The 22,881-nt window shown below is 40.7% G+C and overlaps 1 protein-coding gene across 1 annotated transcript in view; it reads right to left on the minus strand.

The window, feature by feature from the left end:
• Positions 1–2,343: 2,343 nt before the first annotated feature.
• LOC129187528 (zinc finger protein 184-like) overlaps positions 2,344–22,881 on the minus strand; it is a 30,561-nt gene continuing 10,023 nt past the window's right edge. The window contains exon 4 of the mRNA XM_054786958.1: positions 2,344–7,548. Coding sequence (XP_054642933.1) covers positions 5,357–7,548 — 2,192 coding nt within the window. The 3' untranslated portion in view covers positions 2,344–5,356. The remainder of the gene's footprint in view (positions 7,549–22,881) is intronic.

Below are 22,881 nucleotides of genomic sequence, written 5' to 3' on the forward strand. Positions count from 1 at the left end.
ACTTTACAAAGACAACGATGTATAGATTACCCTGTGGAAATCTATCTATCTATCTATCTATCTATCTATCTATCTATCTATCTATCTATCTGTCTATCTGTCTGTCTGTCTATCTGTCTGTCTGTCTGTCTGTCTGTCTGTCTGCACCCTTCAATATTATTGAGCGACACAGTATCGATAGAGTTTGGGTAATGTGCCGCAACGCTTCACGAAGCCTCATCTACCCGTCACTACTACCAACGATATCACGAACATTAACTTCATTCTTACCTTAAAGTCCAGTCTCCAACTTTGTCAAAGTTCTCCTTCTGCAGGCGTTTTGGATTGGTAGGTGGAAATGACCCAGAATTCGTCTTCTTTTATTGTGGTATCCTCAAGAAGCAGTCTTTAGAAATCCTTTCACTGACTTTCTTATGGATCTACCACAGCATGCACGTAGAGACCACGTGCAATACAGCAGACTCTAGTTCTTCTTCTACTCTCATGTCTTCTTCATCTCCTGTATCCACTACGTCACTGTAGTGCCACCTAGTGTCCAAACTCAGACACCACATGCAGTCAACTGCTGAACTACTGTTGATCATTTCTCTGTTTCCACTGGAGAGTTGGCTAGCCATTTTGCTATGATAATGACACTGTACCCTTGCACTTCACTGTTATTTCAGCAGGTGTGACATTAAAGTGAGAGGGAACAGTAAAAAGAAGAAGCAGCTCTTTTTCTCGTGGCCTTCCAAAAGAGGTCAGATGTGGGATGTGCTCATGAGCTCCCAGGGATTTCATGAGCTCATGGGAGCGTCCGGCAGCGAGCCACAAGTTAAAATAGCTTTGATTTCACACTCACAGTACATACGTACTTCCCCACATTACTCACTGAGTTAACCAGGGTGTTATCATGTTGTTGGTTTTATTACAGCGACTGTGATATCAGCAGTATGATTATAGTTTTTTTTACAATGATGTGCATTACAGTAATTATCATTCTGTTCACTATCATAGTTCATCATTTCATGACTACTATTATGTGTGACTGTTTCAATGCAGTATTATCATTGTGATCACTATCATAGTTCATCATTTCATGACTACTATTATGTGTGACTGTTTCAATGCAGTATTATCATTGTGATCACTATCATAGTTCATCATTTCATGACTACTATTATGTGTGACTGTTTCAATGCAGTATTGTCATTGATATCACTATCATAGTTCATCATTTCATTACTACTATTATGTGTGATTGTCATTGACAGCGTTATCATTGTGGTTGTTGATATTGTTTTGTCCTTATGTCCTTTTTCGTCTTGATAGTTGTCACAGACATTTATTTGCTGATGTAGTTCTGTATGTTTCTGTTGTTCTGTTCTTGTTGTCAGAATTGTTGTTGTTGCTGCTGTTGTCCTTGTCTCTGGTCTCTCTTTTTTTTTTGTCCCCCTCTCATCCGAACACACGACCTTCGTAATGGGAGGCGAGGGCGCTGACCACGCGATTAAAAGCCCAGACTGTCGGTCGCGTGTTCAGCGCAGCTCTTGAGGCAGAGGGAGTGAGGTTTACCAACGTACACTCGCACATCCGTTACATAAATTCACAGCTGTGAAATTACAGCAAATTACTGAGGCGATATTTCACAGTAAACTACTCTGTTACTGTAAAAGTCATGCTATTATTAGCCTGTAATTGACATTAAACATATTTACAGTGCTATCTATGTATTTTAAACTAGCAAAGAGCATGTTTGGAATGCAGGATGTGAACAAATGTATTGCAATTGATGTGAAACGGACGGGCGCAGGATGGCAGAAACTTTGCTTCTTCCCATCCCTTTTCAGACACGTGGAACTGTGAATTGTACGATGATGTGTTCCAATTTGACCTGTATGCATGTTCAAAATAAATGAAACCATTACCATGACCATATTGTTGGACGTTAGCGGAATCGGAGGAGAAAAACTGGACATTTCCTGGCCAACGTAAAGTCTGCTCTGCATGCGCGGGGTACTCACCGTAAGGCGAACACAGGCAGTCGGTACTCCGACATTTCCAGATTCCCGAAAGTGGAGGAGAAGGCCAGTGGAAAACAAACAGACGTGGACACGAGGACAGCAGTATCGCTACTGTCAGTGTCGGCCGAGGAGAATGCAGTAGCTGAAGCTGAGAGTGACGCTTTTTATCACAAAGATGGGAGTATTAAAGTGGTGAACTATGTTCTATGTTGCTTAATGCTCTTACGCTTTCTTCCGGTAACGCCCCCAAACAATCAAGCCGTGTACACAGAGCGCCCTCTACTGACCAAACCGAGTAGTGGAAACTAAAACAAAGCAGACATGATGCAATTTAGGATGGAACAGATACTTTGGAAAACAATACTTTATTAGGTGTTGCGTTCAATGTCCACAATAAAATACAGCATCAGACAATCCATGCGATACCCAGTCAGTACAGAGCCAGTATCGCTAATTTTCATACCGATACCGTACTTTTTAATTGAAATTTGCCTGTAGTTTTTTTTTTGGATCATGATTATAATCAGAATAAAACACCTGACAAAAGTTTTGGGAAAACAACAAATATTTGAATGAATACACTTTGTGAACATTTCATCAATATCAAATAAATATCAACAACAATATCAACTAAATAATATCACTATTCTCTTTCATTACAGACAACTGTAGGAAAAAAATAAGGGAAAAAAGCAAAAACTACTATTTTGTTGTCACTCAAATCCTTCAAAGGCCTCCTTGAAGCGGTCAGTACCCCAACGAGTGAATCATAAGAACTCAAGTCAGTAAAAGGAATCAAATCACGACTTTCCAGACCCAATCTGGAAGTAATGGAACAGGAAGTGACTTCATCAGTTACAGCATTTAGTGATGAGAGAATACAGTCAAATAAAACACCTTTAAAAGGAAAACTGCACTTTTTACCGCAATTTTGCCCATCCTCCACAATCCTTAGGTGAGACACGAGCACAAAGGTCTTTCTCTTTTCGGTGCGTTTTAAAGATAAAAAAGCGACAGCTCAGTAGTGCACGTAATGGGACACACCTATTCCGCCTACACACACTGCTATTAAAACACCTCCAAAAACCTCCAACAATGGTTTTCCATCCATGCTGTGAGCACGTAGTAGCAGGTACATTCATGATAACATGGAATACTTGCAGTATTTTGCTTATTTCGACCATTCCAAGCATTACCGAAACTTCCATTGATTTCACAAAGCAACGTTGTAGAAAGGAACGTCTACGCCTAGCGTTAACGTTTCCAAACGTGGTGGCATCTCCGATATGTAGCCTTACCTGTTGGTCGTGTCTGAGGCGTTGTGAGCGTGCGAGTCTACGGTGAAGCTAGTCGCTAGCCAGCTAGCAGCTCGCCGACGTGTTCTGGCTAAGTGTCAATACGGCAGGAATGTAGTTCGATCGGCGAAACAATGTTCATAAAAATAATAACAACAATGTCGCTGTAGCTTGGTTAACATGCAAGTCACATCATATGTAAACGGAGCGCTGCTGTTGCTTTTTGGAGACTTTCAGACGACTTTATAGGAGGAATGAGTCAGTCCCATACGTGCAGTAACGAGCTGGCTCTTTTTTAGGGATGTCTGATATTGGCTTTTTTGCCCATAAGCGATATTGTCCAACTCCCAATTTCTGATTCCGATATACCTGTATGTAACATCACATATCTCCTGTTGTGGAAGGACTGGACTTATAACCTTATTATGTATTATTATTATCATTTATTGTGTGTTATTGCACTACAAATTCAAAGTGACCTGCTCTGTATTTATTTTTATATTCTTACTGCATTTTCGTATTTTTCTTTTTTGCCTCGGTTTTATTTTGCGATTAAGTTCATGATGACATTTTTGCAGAGCTGCTGGAAATGTGAATTTCTCTTGGAGATGAATAAAGTATCTATCTACAGCGGCGTTCAAAATTATTCAACTCTCGTTGCGGGAACGTGTTGGAGGACATAAAAAAACACTTCAATCATGTTTAGAATGAAATCTTACAAGGACTTGAAAATTAGCTAAATGCAACTGAAATGACAACAATACTTTTTCTAATAACACCAACAAATGTCCTTTTTGTGTTTCCTCACTGACAACATTATTCAACCCCTCAAAGATGACCACTCATAAGAACAGAGGTTTCATCAGGTCTTTTCAATCAGGTGTTGAAAACACCCGCAGATGTGGACAGAACCATACTGAGCAGATTTAAAACGACTGCAACACCCAGCTCCTTCTAGACTAGAGAGGAGGTCATTTCTCTGCATAAGCAAGGATACGGTTATAAAAAGATAGCAAAGGCATGAAACATTTCAAAAGACACAATTGGAAGCATCGTTCGCAAATTTAAAGCTAAAAGGCAAAGTGGAAACACGACCTGGGCGCGGCAGAAAGAGGATGCTGTCGGCGACTGCTGTCCGGTGTCTGAAGCGAGAGGTGGAGCAAAATCCTCAGGGGACAGCTGGTGAACTCCGACAGGACTATCAAGAATTCAAGTAACTACCAGGAGACATTGGGTGCAGTCAGTGACAAATCTGAAGCTTGGGTGACGTTGGACCTTCCAACAGGACAACGACCCCAAGCATACCTCAAAATCTACCAAAGCTTGGTTGCAGACAAAAGGATGGAAGATTCTAGAGTGGCCATCGCAATCGCCTGACTTAAATCCAATTGAAAATCTCTGGTGGGACTTGAAGAAGGCAGTTGCAGCATGCCTTTGCCTATGAGGAACGGGCTAAGATTCCAGTAGATCTCTGAAAGACAATTGTGTCGAGCTATGTGTCACGTCTGAGGTACGTTATTATTGCCAAAGGGTTTTGTACAAAGGACGTATGTGACCAAGGGGTTGAATCATTTTGTCAAAGTAGTAATCACAGGAAGGTCATTCGTTGGTATATCACAAAAAATATTGTTGTGCTTTAAGTTGCATCTGTCTAATTCCCAAGTCCTTTTTTGATCTGATTATAAACAAGATGCGACTGCCTGCTGCTATATTCCTGCATGGGGGGCTTCACGGTCTATAAACTCCTGGGCTTTGCACAGAAACGCCCACAAATGTTGCTCAGATCAAAGTCACAGATGTCCGCCATCTCTCTCACCTTTTTTCTTTCCCTCACAGTGAGACTCACTGCATACACGAGCCTACCCCCTCCTCCCTTGTTCATCCAATCAGCAGTCAGAACGCAGTCTAGGTGCATTCACGGACATGCAGTGAGTGGGATATTTCACATTCATTTCGAAAATGCACATTTTCCATACTTCGGTGTTTGAAAAAAAAAAAAAAAAAACTCACCGCACTCGGCAAAGTGAGCCGCGGGTTGCCAACACCTGCAGTAGACCATCAGTGACTCTGCATGTGTCTTTTCAAAGAACAGTTCCAAAAAAATGTGTCACCACAATATGAGCAAGTAAATGGTTTTTTTCCTGTGCATGTTCTCATGTGTCTTTGCATGGGTGCCTTTTGAGTGAAGCGTTTACCACAGCCTGAGCAACTAAAAGGTTTTTCTCCTGTGTGCGTTCTCATGTGTCTTTGCATTGCTGTCTTTTCAGTGAAGCGTTTACCACAGTCTGAGCAAGTAAAAGGTTTTTCTCCTGTGTGTGTTCTCATGTGTTTTCGCATATGTGTCTTTTGAGCGAAGTGTTTACCACAGTCTGAGCAACTAAAAGGTTTTTCTCCTGTGTGTGTTCTCATGTGTAATCCCATGTCTGACTTTCGAGCGAAGCATTTACCACAGTTTGAGCAACTAAAAGGTTTTTCTCCTGTGTGTTTTCTCATGTGTCTTTGCATATGTGTCTTTTCAGTGAAGCATTTACCACAGTCTGAGCAACTAAAAAGTTTTTCTCCTTTGTGCATTCTCATGTGTTTTTTCATATGTGTCTTTTGAGCGAAGTGTTTTCCACAGTCTGAGCAACTAAAAGGTTTTTCTCCTGTGTGTGTTGTCATGTGTAATCTAATGTCTGACTTTCGAGCGAAGCGTTTACCACAGTATGAGCAACTAAAAGGTTTTTCTCCTTTGTGCAATCTCATGTGTTTTTGCATATTGGTCTTTTGACTAAAGCGTTTACCGCAGTCTGAGCAACTAAAAGGTTTTTCTCCTGTGTGTGTTCTCATGTGTCTTTGCATGGTTATCTTTTCAGTGAAGCGTTTACCACAATCTGTGCAAATAAAAGGTTTTTCTCCTGTGTGTGTTCTCATGTGTCTTTGCATGGCTGTCTTTTCAGTAAAGCGTTTACCACAGTCTGAGCAACTAAAAGGTTTTTCTCCTGTGTGTGTTCTCATGTGTAATCGCATGGTTATCGTTTCAGTGAAGCGTTTACCACAATCTGTGCAACTAAAAGGTTTTTCTCCTTTGTGTGTTCTCATGTGTCTTTGCATGGCTGTCTTTTGAGAGAAGCGTTTACCACAGTCTGAGCAACTAAAAGGTTTTTCTCCTGTGTGTATCATCATGTGTCTTTGCATGCTTGCCTTTAAAGTGAAGCGTTTACCACAATCTGTGCAACTAAAAGGTTTTTCTCCTGTGTGCGTTATCATGTGTCTTTGCATTGCTGTCTTTTGAGAGAAGCGTTTACCACAGTCTGTGCAACTAAAAGGTTTTTCTCCTGTGTGTGTTCTCATGTGTTGAGCCAGATGACTCTTACTAGAAAATCTTTTATCACAAAGTGAGCAGTTAAAACGTTTACCTGTCTTCTTTTTAGAGCTTTCAGAGTGTTTGTTGCCAGTGTGAGTCATCATATCACCTTCACAGTCTGTATCGCCGCTCAGAGATTCTTGGGTGAAGTCGCTGTCTTCACCTTCAGGAGAGTGTGACGTTGTGTCGTCACTATCTGACAGTGGAGCTAAGAGGTTGTCTGCTTGTGATCCTCCACAGTGGTCTCCATCAGCTTCTGTTGTCATGTGTTGCAGTGAGCTGCTGCATGAAGGCTCCGCCTCTCTCATCTCCTCACTTGGACTATGATGAAGCTGTGAGGACTCAGGTGGTTTGTCATCAGGGTCTTCGGTCTTCACAGAGACACCAGTCAGTGGCAACCTGGCGTGATCAGCCTCCTCTGGCCCTAGAAGATGCTCTCCCTCCTGAGTGATGGAGAGTTCTTCCTCTTCCTCTTTAACATAAGTGGGCTGTGGCTCCTCCTCTTCCTCTTTAATGTGGGTGGGCTGCAGCTCCTCCTCTTCCACCTTAACACAGGGGATCTGTGGCTCCTCCTCCTCCTCTTTAATACAGGGGGGCTGTGGCTCCTCCCCATCCTCTTTAACACAGGGGGGCTGTGGCTCCGCCTCTCTCATGTCCTCACTTGGACTATGATGAAGCTGTGAGGACTCAGGTGGTTTGTCTTCAGGGTCTTCGGTCACTGCAGAGACACCAGTCAGTGGCAACCTGGTGAGATCAGCCTCCTCTGGCCCGAGAAGATGCTCTCCCTCCTGAGTGATGGAGAGTTCTTCCTCTTTAATTGGTAGCTTTGCCTGCTCCAAAGTGGAGCTCCCACCCTGTGGCTGAGGGGGACATTCTTTTTGGTGACCAATCAGCTGCTGGATGTCTGCAGGACACAAACAGGAGTTATTGTGGAAGCTTATTGTGTACTGTAAAAAAACAACACATTTTTACTGTTTAATTTTAATGATGTGCTCTTGAGGTTTTCATGTCCATTTCTGTCAGCAAAACTGGTGTCAGGTTGTAATTTGAAATATTTGTGTGCCCCATCCACACCCTGCAGGAATGTGTAGCATTCTCCAGGATATGCCCATCAAGTTGTCTTTCATATCATTGCTTCATTAATTTAAGAACATTAATAACATTAAAAAAGTCATGCATTTATCCATCCCAGACTGTAACTATTTACTGGAAAAGCAGAGAAATAATAAGGACTTTATAAAGACTTTACTCAGACTAAATGACATATTACGTAATGTTGATGGTTGTGCATTTATAAATCTTAATCTTAGACAAGATGACGCGGAATAAGACAAATATTCTTGATAAGATATTGACTTTTTGCAGTGTTCAAAGTAAAAGCGGAACACATGACTTTCAACTAAGCAAGTGAGACACGCACTTCCTTGTTCCATGACACAGTATTGTAAAAAATGTATCCTGAAAAAAAATGAATTTGGTGAAAAAAATAAAACAGATTTCATAGGGCCCAAAGCATGGTCCAGGGGTGGCAGAAAAAGGCAGAGCAGAGACAACAAAAGAGAGAAAATGAGCATGGCTGAAGGCGGAGTAGGCTCGAGACAAAGGAATTGCTGCTCAACGGGGAGGTACCTCTGTGATATGGAAGTGGCTCGGTTTTTGATAGAGCAGATGTGGAGCAACAGACCATCATATGCAACGTTTGCAACACAACGGTGTCGGCAAAAGGTGGGAACGCGACATCTCAAGCGCAAACACAGAGTTGAGTATGAAGAGTGTGTCATGAAGCGTGAGACAGAGTCAGCGAGCGCGGTCAAAAATACAAAACGCTTACTTTGGTTGACACTAAATGCACTTGCTGTACTGCACAGTTTGATACCAATAAATCAATAAATGTGCTTTCCAATTTGAGACAAGTGCATTTGCTTACATGAGTTAAGGTTTGTACCTTTTTATACAAGACTGTGCTGAATTGAATTATATCATCATATCTCGACATAGAAGAACATCCGGACTCACCTCCAGCCTCCACCTTTTATCTTGCAGTCACATGACATTCTTCCATCCCACGTTCCGAAGCACTGAAAGGCATTTGTAAAATATTCAATCAAGAGTGGCCCAAGTAAGAAGCAGCAGCAGAAATAGGAGAGAAGAAAACATCGCCACAAGAACGAGACTTGGACTCGCACAGGACCTAACGGTACACTTATGATATGATAGGGAAGCATGCAACAGGCTTTTGTCATTACTGTGATGTATGTGAACGTACTAGTCATGTCTTCATTCAGCGCAGGCAGTATCAACAGAGGAGAAGTGTGTTGGACGATAACTTTCATCCAGAGAAGTTAGGATTCAATGTTGCTAATATCTTACAGTTAGACTCGGGACATGTTCTTTACAGGTGTATATATATTTTCCTTTCTAAGTACAACGGGCTTATGTATCGATTATAGAGTGGGTCAGATTCTGATCCACACGCCTGTTCACAAGGTAATGCACACCTAAAAGCTGCTTGCCAACCGCCAATAAACAATAAAAGAAGAAGAATTATGGCTATTTACCAATTCAACCCACCTGCAGAAGGAGAACTCTGACAAAGTTGGAGGCTAAGAATGAAGTTAATGTTCATGATATCGTTGGTGCTACCAACTGTATCGATCTTTGCGGCACGTTACCCAAACTGTATCGATACTGTATCGCTCAATAATAATAAAGGGTGCACATCGATGCTTTGACACATCAATTTCGTTGCCCTGGAGAGCTTCTTGATATAAAAAAGCAGGCTCATAATGGGGGATGTGGTGTTTTTCTTTAGATAGACACAGAATATAAAATGTATTCACAACACAAAATATGGCTTTGCATGTACTACATAGACCTGCTAACGTTAGCGGCTAACAATAGCACATTCATTTAGAACGGCATCATATTTAAACAACTTAAAGAGTGTAAAAGGTTATTGTATTTATATTACCTCATTGGCCACGTGCACTAGAGAGGAGTACAACAGCGTCTTCTGAGAGTTACAACAGCAACTTGTGAAGGCCGCTTCTTGCTCGTTGGCTTGGTGATGTCGTGGTGTGCACCAATCATTAACGTCTTACTGAAACACACACACTAGGGAACATTGTTTCCACGTGAGAATCGATCTACACATCAACGTAAACAAGTCCTACAAATACGGTAATATTGTATTTCTTAACATTTGTCAATTCACACACTAACTTAGCATAATTAACTTAAGCGAAAGAACTGGCTAAAAGCTGGCTCTTATGGCAGCTATTTAAGTTAATTCCTCTCGTTTATACTTCACAAACGCACCAATATAATTGGGAAACAGTTAGCCATAAAAAAATGTATACACGAGAGGAATTAACTTAAATGTCTTGGTAGAAAGGCTCTTTATGAAAGTATGTACATTTACTTGGATTCATTTACAGCGCAGCCTTGACACATCCAATATGGGGGGGTAGGAAGAAGAGGAGGTACTGTTAAGTCACGTTATTTAGGCGACTCAATTGATTACTCTGATCATCAGCCTGTACCTATTTGATTTGCGTTGTGATGATGATAAATAATGGCTTATTGCCCTCAAAAGAAACACGCAGTGAATTTGACAAATAGGCTGCATTAAAAATAAGGAGACACGGTAAATGACCGCTAATTAATTTCTTTATGCGCCGCAGGTAATTAATGCATTGGCCTGGAACCTATTTAAAAAACAAATCGAAAAAAACCCTCCCCCCGGCGGGCCCCGGCGCGCCCCGGTTGGTGGGTGGGCCTATTTGGGGAAAAAGTCCAGGGCCTTTTTTTGGTCCCAGTCCGTCCCTGACTACTACTAATAATAATCTTAAGAATACTATCATAAAATATTCTACTAATTATCTATATTCTATTATGTAATCCTGTGTCCTTCAAATATTCTATCGCTGCCCTCTGTATATCTCTAGCCCCCTCCCCACCTGTTCCTAAAATACCCTCAATGCTCCATTCCCTTCCCATCTTATTAATCCTTTTCCTTAACGTTACACGTTCTTCCCTATATCTCTTGCAGTGTAGTAATATGCACTGAAAAAAATGATTATGAGCTGTCATAGGCATTATAAGATTATTATTACTGCTTTTTACCTAAATACGGATATTTACATTTTCTATTAATCAAAATGAATAAAATCTGCGAGAGTCTTTATAGAATGAGATGAATTTGGTGAGAACACATAAAATCGATGAGACTGGGTTTCATAAAGGTTCAGGCAGTATACTGAAAAAAAATGATTATGCGCTGTCATAGGCATTATAAGATCATTATTAATAATCTTTACCTCACTACAGATATTTACACATTTTATTCATGAAAATGAATAAAATCAGCATGTTTCTTTCTAGTATGAGATGAATTAGATTAAACTACATAAAATCATTGAGACTGGGTTTCACAAAGGTTCGGACAGTAGGTGGCAGCATTCAGCTGGAGCGATATATTTTTCTACTCAAGTAAAACCAAAGAAGAAGAGGCTGAGCGGGAATCTTTTCACCACAAGGAGCTGATGCAGTGAATTGGTCCACCACACTGCTGGAGTTTGGTAAGAGTTTTCCTCTTCACATGTCATTCTGTTATTTTTTCACAATATTCAACAATGAATGATGATATTCCATGCAAGGTTGGCGTTCACCGTTCAGTGTTCAGCTTTGCTGCGTTGTAGTTTTAATTGACCGCCATTTTTATTTCCGTGTTTACTGAACCTAAGCTAAGATAAGTAAACTACTGTCTGTGTAAAAAGACGCAACTTACGTTTCATTTGTCATTTATTATTTTTGACAATACAGAACGGCAAGTGCCTGCTGCTTATATTGATAATCCTCCCAGATGGGCGACCTGTCTATGATTTGATTCAGAACAGTTAGTGGCGCAACTCGCGTCTATCTAAAGCAGGAAAATGTAGATAATTAGTGGCTTGCTGGAGGTTTCCATAGGCTGTGCAGATTTCTGCCTAAATACGTCGAATATCGGCGCTTTATTGAATATATATTACTATTATTTACTAAAACACAAAATAATGAATTGCAGCACTTCTTGTTTACTTTTCAGAGCAATAGCTCAGGCGGGAGGATATCGTTTTGAAGAGAGCTTGTTTTCACAAAATACTTTTATTTTGAAGTTGTGTCCGGGGAAGTTGTTCGATAAGTAGGGTCACGTACAAAGCGTTTATTCAAATCTCCGCCAAACGTTTATTGAATAAAAGTTGTCCATAACTACGTTGGCTGCAGGTGAGCAGTGTGTGCTATAAGCTCGTTGTAGCTCTTTCCTTCCTCTGCTTTCAGCTGTCAGCTCCTGTCTCTGCTCAGGGGGGTGTTTGTGTACGTAGTCAGCACACCTCTAATGATGGAAACAAGATCTTTTGCTGAAAGAAAAAAAAACGCCAACACTATTACATCGATCAAAAATGTCGCTAATAACTAATACTATAACACGAAGTTTAAGTAATGTTTCTACTTCGTTTTATTTATCAAATAACATCACGCGTGATCTCCTCCCTCCTCTATGCTGCTGCACGCACACACGCACGCAGCTGCGTGCACGAAAGCTGCCAAACAATTGTCGTTTTTCGTAAACGTACAGCCCAAAAGTACTCAAGTATAGGTTATGCAATCCACCTGTTCAGTTAAGGGTAAGTAATGTGTATATCTTATTTGCCTGTATTGACTAATTTACAGTGGGTCACAACACCCCTCCAGGGGATAACTATTGAGAACCACTGATTTACTTAAAAAAAAAACACACACACACACACACACACATGCTACAGTATATATAAATTTGTCTTTTCATTTTATCCATTAGGTTAATACAGAGTTTATGCGGAAAAAATGTGATGCCTCTTGAATCACGGTTCATCTCCCAGTTGGACAAGCACACAGATAACCTGATGAAGGTATTCCGCAACAAGGGGGGAGTTGCAGGAAAGAAGATCCGTCAGATAATGTCATTGACAACTAAGATTTGTACTCTGGAATTTTTTCCAGTTAAAAGGTAGAAGTGTCACTTATACTTAATTTCTGAACTAAATCTGTTTTTCACTGCAGACAGATGACATACACGTTACATACAAAGTATACACGTTAAGTGAGAGTGCATCTTGAAATCCCTGTGTGTCTGCCTGAATGAGGACATCAAGCCACTTGTCATGGAATGCTCGGTGAGTAAACATATGAGCATAGAGAAACATAACAGAAAATATGTCTGCTGTGTTTTGAAATTAATGCAGTAATTATCTTGGAAATACTGGGGGAGAAAAACAATTCAGCCCATTTCTTCTTCTGAATGACATAGTGCTATGATGGAGTTAGTTATGGGTTTGATATCACACAGACATTACACATGGATACAGGAATGTCTTCTTGCTCTGTTCACTCCGATGCTGATGCTTCTGCCCCAAGCCTTTGTTCTTTGCGGGGGTGGGTGAGTGACAGTAAACTACCAGCTGTTTGGTGAGCAAGTGAGTGGTCAGAAGGAAGGATTCAGATACATTTTGAGATAATTATCTCATTAATTCAGTTTTTTTCCTTCAAATTAAAGGCATAGCTGGGATTTTTTGACACCCCCATCAGCAGTGTAGTGCATCAACAGAAACTTATCCCCCACTTTGTCCTGTGAGCGGATTTCTGTTCGGACTTCAGTGATGAGGAACGTAGTTCTGGTTAGTTGGTGGGGTCACTTAAAGAGTTTGGCTCCTCAAAACAATATGCGTTAAAAAGAGTAATACATTTGCATCACAAAAATGCTTCCTCGAAAGAATCAGATCTCGCAATCTCTCGGCATTACTCTCTCCCATCGTATCACTGCGAGACCATTGTTGTGTATGTGTTCCACGGCGGCTGAAGACCACTACGTCACATCCCTGCATCTCAAAACTGTGGAACACATACATCACCGAAATCTGACCAAAACTGGGCTCATGGGACAAAGAGGGGGTAAGTCACCGTTGATGCACTACACTGCTGGTGGGGATGTCATACAACTTCATGGCAAAGAATCCCAACAATCCCTTTAATGCAATATTCTGTGATATTACGATAAGTATATATTACTGAAAACATGCCAAGAAAATCATGATTCTAATGTGTTTTGATTTTGAAGTCAATCTGAATACGTTTCTTTGGAGGCATCTTGACTCTTAAAATCAACAAACACTTGGAGCTTGTTGCAGACAGTGACACCGTTTATTTCCTGGTGTGCACTGGTCAATACTGTAATGCCGCTTGTTGTGGGGAAGGAGAGACTCACCTCGCCGATGCACTTTAATGGCTTTATTAACAGCGGTTTATCAACCTAGTAGTTCTTTACAACTTTTATCCGCAGTCCCACAGTGCCCTCTACTGGTCAACATGTAACAGTATAATTATATGTATCTGCAAACACAACAAGCTTCTAATCACAGACATGTTAATATGTGCGTGCACAAATTCAAAATGGCCACCAACCTGTCTATAACGGCCACCTGCCTATAGCGGCCACTTTTGCCGTTTCCCTTTAGTGGCCGCTATAGACAGGTTTGACTGTACCTCAGAATTGAGATGAATCCCATTCTGACCACTCACTTGCTCACTACAGCTGGTAGTTTACTGTCCCTCACAGATCCCTCCAAAGAACAAGGGATCGGAGCTGAAGCATCAGCATCCAGTGAAGTCATAACAATTTGTGGGGAAATTGTAAACAAAATGTATTTTTCACACTACAGTCACTTTTCGTAGTTCATGTTTTCAGCAGGGAGGGTTTTTATTGAAGATTTATCTGCATCGGGAATATCATTCTTGGCATATTGGATATTCACATCATATTTGATGCTTTTTAAAATAGGTTTTCCCTTGATGTCCTCATGTTACCTGAAGGAAAATTGTTTTGGCGATGAAGAGTTAAGCATGTTTTTTTCATTTATTCAAACACTGCCAATTTCTTTAAACTGTTTGTTAAAACCAATAAATTGGTTTTAATTGAAAATGTGTCCCTTTTTCTGATATAATACACGTGACCAAATAGATGAAAGGTAAATAACTGTAATGTGTACATCAGCATTTTTAAACTATTCATCATTTGTATTAAATACAGTTTTAAGTTTTACATAAACCTACATTGATAGCATTACATAAACTTTATTAACAATGTTAAATTAACCTTATTAACAACATTACATGAATTTAATTAAAACGTCTACATAAACTTTATTGACAGCATTACGTAGACTTTATTAAATATATAAGGTAAATTCTGGTAGCGGTTGGGACATAAATTATCTCTGTTCCATTCATCTCAGTTTTATTTGATTTAATTACATAAATTTTATTTTATTCTTTACATTCAGAAAACTTAATTCAATTGGATGGAAATTTGTCATGTAATTGAAATACTACATAAATCTGAGTAAGTAGGCCAAATTATTTTTTTCAGTGTGTGTTCTACGTCCTCTATACTTTTGCATACATACATACATACTTTTGATTTACATTTCCCTACCAAAAACATCTTGTCATTGAACCCGGTGTGATTAAACCTCATCCTAGTTAACACTATTTCCTCTTTCTCCCGCTACTCCCCTCATCCCACCTATTTTGCCATTTCTCCATCATTTGTTTTTTGATTATTGCCTTAACTTCGCCTTTACCAGCAGGTACATTTATAATTTCATTTCTTCTAATCCCCATTTTAGCCATTTTATCTGCCACCTCGTTCCCTTCCACCCCTACATGTGCAGGTACCCAGCAGAATCTTATTTCTATTTTGAACATGCGTCACTGGAACAGGCTTTGATGTATTTCTAATAGTAAATCCTCCCCACTTGATTCCATATCTTTTATACTGTATAAGGCTGCCAGAGAGTCCACACAGCATACCCCTCTATCTGCTTTTATTTCCTCTATCCATTGCAGGCCAATAATCATTGCCATCATGTCTGCTGTATAAACCGAGAGCTGGTCTGGTAATCTTTTAATGATGCTATAGTTCATTGGTGGTCCATAGATTCCAATCCCCACCTTCCCTTCTTCGCTTTTTCATCCATCTGTAGAAATATCTAAATAACTGTAATATTTGTTTCTAATATATTGACTTGCTTTATGTCCTTTTTCACTATCTTTCCATTTATTTTTTAACTCTGTTGTATATACATCTACTACAGGTTTTGGAAATAGCCAGATAAGAATATTGCTTATGGGTGTAGAATTATTAATATGTATATTTGTTATGTTATATTTATCTATTTTATCTTTAATTACCCGCCCAAAGCTATTACTTTTGGTTGCATTATACTCCCAACAGTCCTCCATCACATCCTTGGCCAGATGTCCATGCCTACATCCTTTAAGTCTACTCCAGTATGTCAACATAAGTTGATCTCTTCTCAGGTCATACGCTACTTCTCCTAACTCAACCTGCATTGCTTTCATTGGTGTTGATGTGATTGCACCTGTACTTATCCTAAATGCTTTGGGAATATTTCTATTTTCCTTAAATGTGTTTTAGCTGCAGCTCCATTTACAAAACTTCCATAATCTATATTTGCTCTCATCAAAGCTCTATATACGTATATACATTAGTGATTGTTTATCTGCTCCCCACTCCTTACCTGTAACAGCTCTCATTAAGTTTATAATCTTCTTACATTTCTCTTCTACCTTTTCCACATGGGTCTTCCATGTGCCTTTCTGATCTAGCCACATACCAAGGTATTTCAGATTGTCTACTTTTGCAATGTTTTGTCCATACAGCATCAGGTTCTGATTTTTTATGCCTTTTTTCCTGGTAATCGTCATGTAACATGTTTTATTGGGTGATAGCTTAAATCCCCAGTCATACCACCATTGTTCTATCTTCTTTATTGCTTCCTTCATTTTACTTGTCACGTTTACAGAATCTCGTCCCCTTGCCCAAATAACTCCATCATCTGCGTGTAGGGCCGACCCAATCCTTCTTTCCAAACTCATGAATATATCATTTATCATTACATTAAACAAAACTGGGCTAATTACACTCCCCTGTGGTATACCATTTGCTATACTGTATTCTTCTGACATCTCTGATCCTATTTTTACTTTGAATTTTCTGTCTGATATGAAATCAAGAACCCAGTTATAAAGCCTACCTCTAATTCCCATCCTATTCATCTTAATCAATAAACCTTCCCGCCACATGGAGTCATAAGCCTTTTCAATATCAAAGAATAGAATATTCATCAAGTCTTCCACTGGAAAGCTTTTCTCTATTTCATGACTTACTCTCACTACAGCATCCATTGTTGATCGTCCTTTTCTAAACCCACACTGATAAGTTGCAAGTAACCGTGGACGTTCAAGGAAATAATGAAGTCTTCTAACTAGAACTTTCTCCATCCATTTGCATAGATGTGATGTTAGAGCAATAGGTCGATAGTTCTCAGGATGCTTTGGATCCTTACCAGGTTTATTAAATGGTAAAATCAATGCACTTTTCCACTGCTTCGGTATTTTCCCTTCTTCCCACATCTTGTTAAATAAATATCATATTTTTCCCAACATATTTTCTGGTAAGTTCTGTAACATAATATAACTCAACTGGTCTTCTCCTGTTGCAGTATCTTTACTTTTATTTAATACTGTCAGCAATTCATTCACATTAATTTCAACATCCATCACACTCTCCTCACTATCCTGTCTTAGAAACACATCCCTATTTTGTTTTTTGTCCTCCCTCTGAACTCTACCCGGAAGTTATCCTCTCTCCCCCGGTCGCTTCTATGACGTCATTCATGTTAGACCTGTAGTTCTCTCTCTCTATCCAACACAATTACACCACATAGGGGTGCACGATTATTATCGGACCCATATGAGAGAATTATGGGACCATACCGATAAATCTGATATCATCAAAAATAGCTCAGATAACCGATAATTAAAAAAACACTACACTGAGGCGAGAGTAACACAGTCAGTAAATCAAACACTCCCTTTTTTTCTACTTCCTATGATCAGGAGGTTTGTGAATTTATTAAATCGGGTTATATGAAGCACCATAGCAAAACCAAAGAAAGGCATAAGGGAAAATTCCAGAAACTTCTATTGGAAAATCGACCACAGCTTGCCGTAAACACTGAGGAGGGGGGGAATCAGACCAATACTAAAGAAAATTGGATCAAAAATCTGTCAGACAGAAGCCTCTCGGAGACGGAGAAGGCAGTATTAACCAAGGGTCTCAACTTCTCAGTGACTCCTAAAACGATACCCACAGTAGACTATATCACAGCAGCTGAATCGGCCATCAGGAACAATAACCTTTCTAGAACAGAGGCAGGGGACCTTCGTCTGAGAATATCGGCCCTTCTCAGTAGTGCTAAACCACCACCGTCCAATATCACGGTAGGTGAGAGGAAAGCATTAGCGGCTCTGCAGAAAGATGAGAGCATCACCATCTTACCAGCTGATAAGGGCAGATGCACAGTGGTTCTCACATTGGACTATGAAGAAAAAATAACAAGTCTAATTAGTGATGCCAACACATATGAGCAACTTAAAAGGGACCCATCCAGTAGGTATAAGAAAGAAATCATACACTGTCTCCAAAAGTTAGAGAAGGAAGAACTAATTGACAGACAGATGTATCATAGGTTATACCCTGGGGAGGCTACACCATGTATCTATGGCCTTCCAAAAATTCACAAGGAAGGGTTTCCCCTCAGACCCATTGTCTGTAGCATTGACTCTACCACGTACAATGTAGCTAAATATGTAAATATGTCTTATCAACACTGATCATCATATAGAGAACACAAAAGGGTTTGTGGAGAGTATCAAAGACCTCAGATTGGAGCCAGAGGAAACTTTGGTGTCTTATCATGTGACTTCACTTTTCACATCTGTCCCCACCTCAGCAGCAGTCTCGGTGGTGAGGAAGAGACTGCTCGAGGACTCAACTCTGCATCGGAGAACAAAACTTACTGCTGACCACATCTGCCAATTATTGGAAATTTGCCTTAACACTACATATTTTCAGTTTAGAGGGAAATTTTACAGACAAATTCATGGTTGTGCTATGGGCTCACCAGTCTCACCCATAGTGGCGAATCTGTACATGGAAGAGATGGAGAAACAGGCTCTCACTTCCTTCTCAGGGACAAAACCAAGGCACTGGTTTAGATACGTGGATGACACCTTTGTCATAATCAAAAAACAAGAAATTCAGTCTTTCACAGATCATATCAATGCGGTGGACACCAATATCAAATTTACTTGCGAGGACGCTAAAGAGAACCAACTAGCCTTCTTAGACTGCAAGGTAATTATAGGAGAGGACAGACAGCTACTTACAGAGGTCTTTAGAAAGGCCACACACACTGACCAATACCTGCTTTTTGAATCAAACCATCCACTACAACATAAACTAGGGGTTATTAGGACCCTCCAACATAGAGCGGAACAAATACCAACTAGTGCTGAGGGAAGGAAAAAGGAGACACAACATGTCCAGAGAGCGCGCTCAACCTGTGGGTACCCACGGTGGGCTTTTAACAAATGTCAAAAGAAGAGAGTAGGGAAAGAAACCCAAAAGCCCACAGAAGCAAAAAGGAGAGGAGTGGTAGTCCCTTATGTAGCGGGGGTCTCCGAAAAACTCCAGAGGATCTTATGGCAACACAAAATTCCTACCTATTTCAAACCAGTAAATACCCTGAGACAAAAATGAGTGCATCCTAAAGACAAGGCTCCAAACCAAAAACAGAGCAATGTGGTCTATTCCATCCACTGTAAAGATGAGGAATGCAAAGAGCACTACATTGGGGAAACTAAGTAAATGCTCCAAAAAAGGCTTTATCAACATCGCAGGGACAATTTTAGTGGTCCTCAATCAGCAGTACATCTACACCTCAAAAGAGTGATTGGTTGCTTTGTTGTTGAATTGAATGTTGTTGCATTCAATGTCCACAATAAAATACAGCATCAGACAACCCATGCGGTACCCAGTCAGTACAGAGCCAGTATCACCGATTTTGAGCCGATACTGTACTTTTGGAGTTTTTCAATAAAATTGAATAATTTTTCCTATTTGCCTGTAATTTCTTTATCATGATTATAATTAGGGCTAGTCTAGTGGTCTAGTGGTTAGCACGTTGGCCAACACAGTAACAGCCTGGAGAACGGGAAGAACTGTGTTCGATTCTCCCTTGGGCATTTCTGTGTGGAGTTTGCATGTTCTCCTCGTGTGCGCGTGGGTTTTCTCTGGGTACTCCGGCTTCCTTCCAAAAACGTGCAGGTGAAGTTAATTGGTTAATAGGTATGAATGTGAGTGTGAATGATTGTTTGTCTATATGTGCCCTGCGATTGGCTGGCGACCAGTCCGAAGTCACCCGAAGTCAGCTGGGATAGGCTCCAGCATGCCCCTGCAACCCTAATGAGGATAAGCGGTATAGAAAATGGATGGATGGATTATAATTAAGCTTTGGGAAAACACAAACATTTTCGCAGCAGAGTGAAGCGGCTGGGATGAGAATCAGCACCTGCAAGACTGAGACCGTAGTTCTCGCTCGGAAAAGGGTGGAGTGCCATCTCCAGGTCAGCGATGAGATCTTTCCCCAAGTGGAGGAGTTTAAGTACCTCGGTGTCTTGTTCACAAGTGAGGGAAGGATGGAACGCGAGATCGACAGGCGAATTGGTGCGGCGTCTGCAGTGATGTGGACCCTGCATCGGTCCGTTGTGGTGACTAAGCTGAAAGGCAAAGCTCTCAATTTACCGGTTGATCTACGTTCCTACCCTCACCTACGGTCGGAGGTTTGGGTAGTGACCGAAGGGACAAGATGGCGGGTACAAGCGGCCAAAAGGAGTTTTCTCCAAAGTGTGGCTGGGCTCTCCCTTAGAGATAAGGTCAGAAGCACTGAGAGAAGCCAGATGAGATGGCTTGGGCATCTGGTCAGGATGCCCCCGAATGCCTCCCGGGGGAGGTGTTCAGGGCACGTCAAACCGATAGGAGGCCACGAGGAAGACCCAGGACATGTTGGAGAGACTATGTCTCGGGAGCCACCGGGAGCAGCTGGATGAAGTAGCTGGGGAGAGGGAAAGTGTTGGAGGAAATAAAAAACAAAAAAACATTCCAATCATGTTTACAATGAAATCTTAAAAGGACTTGAAAATTAGCTAAATGCAACTGAAACAGCAACATTACACTAAGTCCCCAACGAACGAACGTTCCAGACGACCGTTCTTATGTCGAATTGTTCTTAAGTCGGGGAAAAGGTAATATTAGCAATGATATAGGTACTACATGTACGTGTATACATATACAGTATATGTGTATGTATGTAAATATGAGTTTGGATGCAGTAGTAATATTAAACCAGGATAATTAATGAAAAAAACAATAATAAAAGTGATATAATAATACGTAATGATAAATGTTATTTACCTTTGAAGAGGAGTGGTCGAGCATACGTCGTTGTGGTGGAGGAGGAGGAGTTATCGAAAAAAGTAAAAATCATCGTCGTCGTTAGACTCTTCTAAAAGAGGTAGTGTTCTGTGGGTGGTGTAGAATTAAGCAGGCCTATTAACTCTTCATAAACTTTAATCACACGCTCTGTCCGGGTTGTATCATAAAACTCTTAGCCTTCCTCTCTCCTCTTCCTTGTCTTCCTGTATCTGTTGGTCCCATTAGCAGTGTCACAGTGCCCTCGGCTGGTCAAGCATGTACAGTATAAATATGGACTTATAAGGCAAAACACATGAAAAAATAGACCAGTCGGCTGGTGTTCGTATCTCCGAGTGTTCGCATGTCGGATGTTCGTTAGTCGGGGACTTAGTGTACTTTTTCTGAATAAGATCAACAAATTGCCTTTTTGTGGTTTCCTCACTGACAAAATTATTCAACCCCTCAAAGATGACCACTCATAATTTTCATTTTCAATCAGGTGTTGAAAACACCCGCAGATGTGGACAGAACCATAATGATCAGATTTAAAACGACTGCGACACCCAGCTCCTTCTCGACTAGAGAGGAGGTCATTTCTCTGCATTAGCAAAGATATGGTTATAAAAAGATAGCAAAGGTATGAAACATTTCACAAGACACAATTGGAAGCATCGTTCGCAAATTTAAAGCTAAAAGGCACAGTGGAAACACGACCCATAACGGCCCGTAATGCTCTGGGGCTGTTTTGCTTCTTCAGGTACGAGGAATCTCCAGCGTGTAAAAGGTATCAAAAATTCAAGTGACTACCAGGAGACCTTGCAGTCAGTGACAAATCTGAAGCTTGGGTGACATTGGATCTTTCAACATGACAACGACCCCAAGCATACCTCAAAATCTACCTAAGCTTGGTTGCAGACAAAAGGATGGAAGATTCTTCAAGATTTAAGATTCAAGAGTTTTATTGTCATGTGCATGGTAAAACAGCAGTTATACTATGCAATGAAATTCTTATTCTGTTCATTCTCCCAAGAAAAGAAAGAAAGCACAAGAAAAATAATAAGAACATAAGAAACATAAATACCAATAAATTAAGCAACAACAACAACAGAAGAGACATTAATACAAATAAATGAATAAATAAGTAAATAAATAAAGTGCTATAAGTGTGTGCGTGTGTTGCGTGCGGTGTGTGTGAGTGCCTCGTTGAGAAGCCTGATGGCCTGTGGTAAAAGCTGTTTGCCAGCCTTGTGGTCCTGGACTTCAAACTCCTGTAGCGTCTGCCTGACGGTAGGAGTGTGAATAATGAGTGTTGTGGATGTGTGCTGTCCTTGATGAGGTTGTGTGTTCTTCGTAGGACTCTAGTTTTATAAATGTCTTGCAGTGAGGGGAGGGCTGCCCCAACAATGTTCTGTGAGGTCTTGATCACCCGCTGGAGTGCCTTCCTATCACGTGTTGTACAGTTACCGTACCAAACAGTGATGGAGGCGGTAAGGACACTTTCCATAGTGCATCTGTAGAAGCAACTCAGGATTGTGGTGGACATGCCAAATTTCCTCAGTCTTCTCAGGAAGTACAGTCTCCTTTGGGACTTCTTCATCATTTGTTGGGTGTTGTGAGACCAGGTGAGGTCCTCGCTGATGTGTGTGCCAAGGAACTTGAAGGTTTTCACCCTCTCCACCTCAGTCTCATCAATAAACAGGGGTCTATGCGGCTCCTTTTCCCTTGTTCTTGGGTCGATGATCATCTCTTTAGTCTTATCTGTATTGAGATGGAGATTGTTATCACGACACCAAGCTATGAGGTCCGCCACCTCTCTTCTGT

Source organism: Dunckerocampus dactyliophorus, chromosome 9 (assembly GCF_027744805.1).
Source record: "Dunckerocampus dactyliophorus isolate RoL2022-P2 chromosome 9, RoL_Ddac_1.1, whole genome shotgun sequence".
NCBI classification, from domain to species: Eukaryota; Metazoa; Chordata; class Actinopteri; order Syngnathiformes; family Syngnathidae; genus Dunckerocampus; species Dunckerocampus dactyliophorus.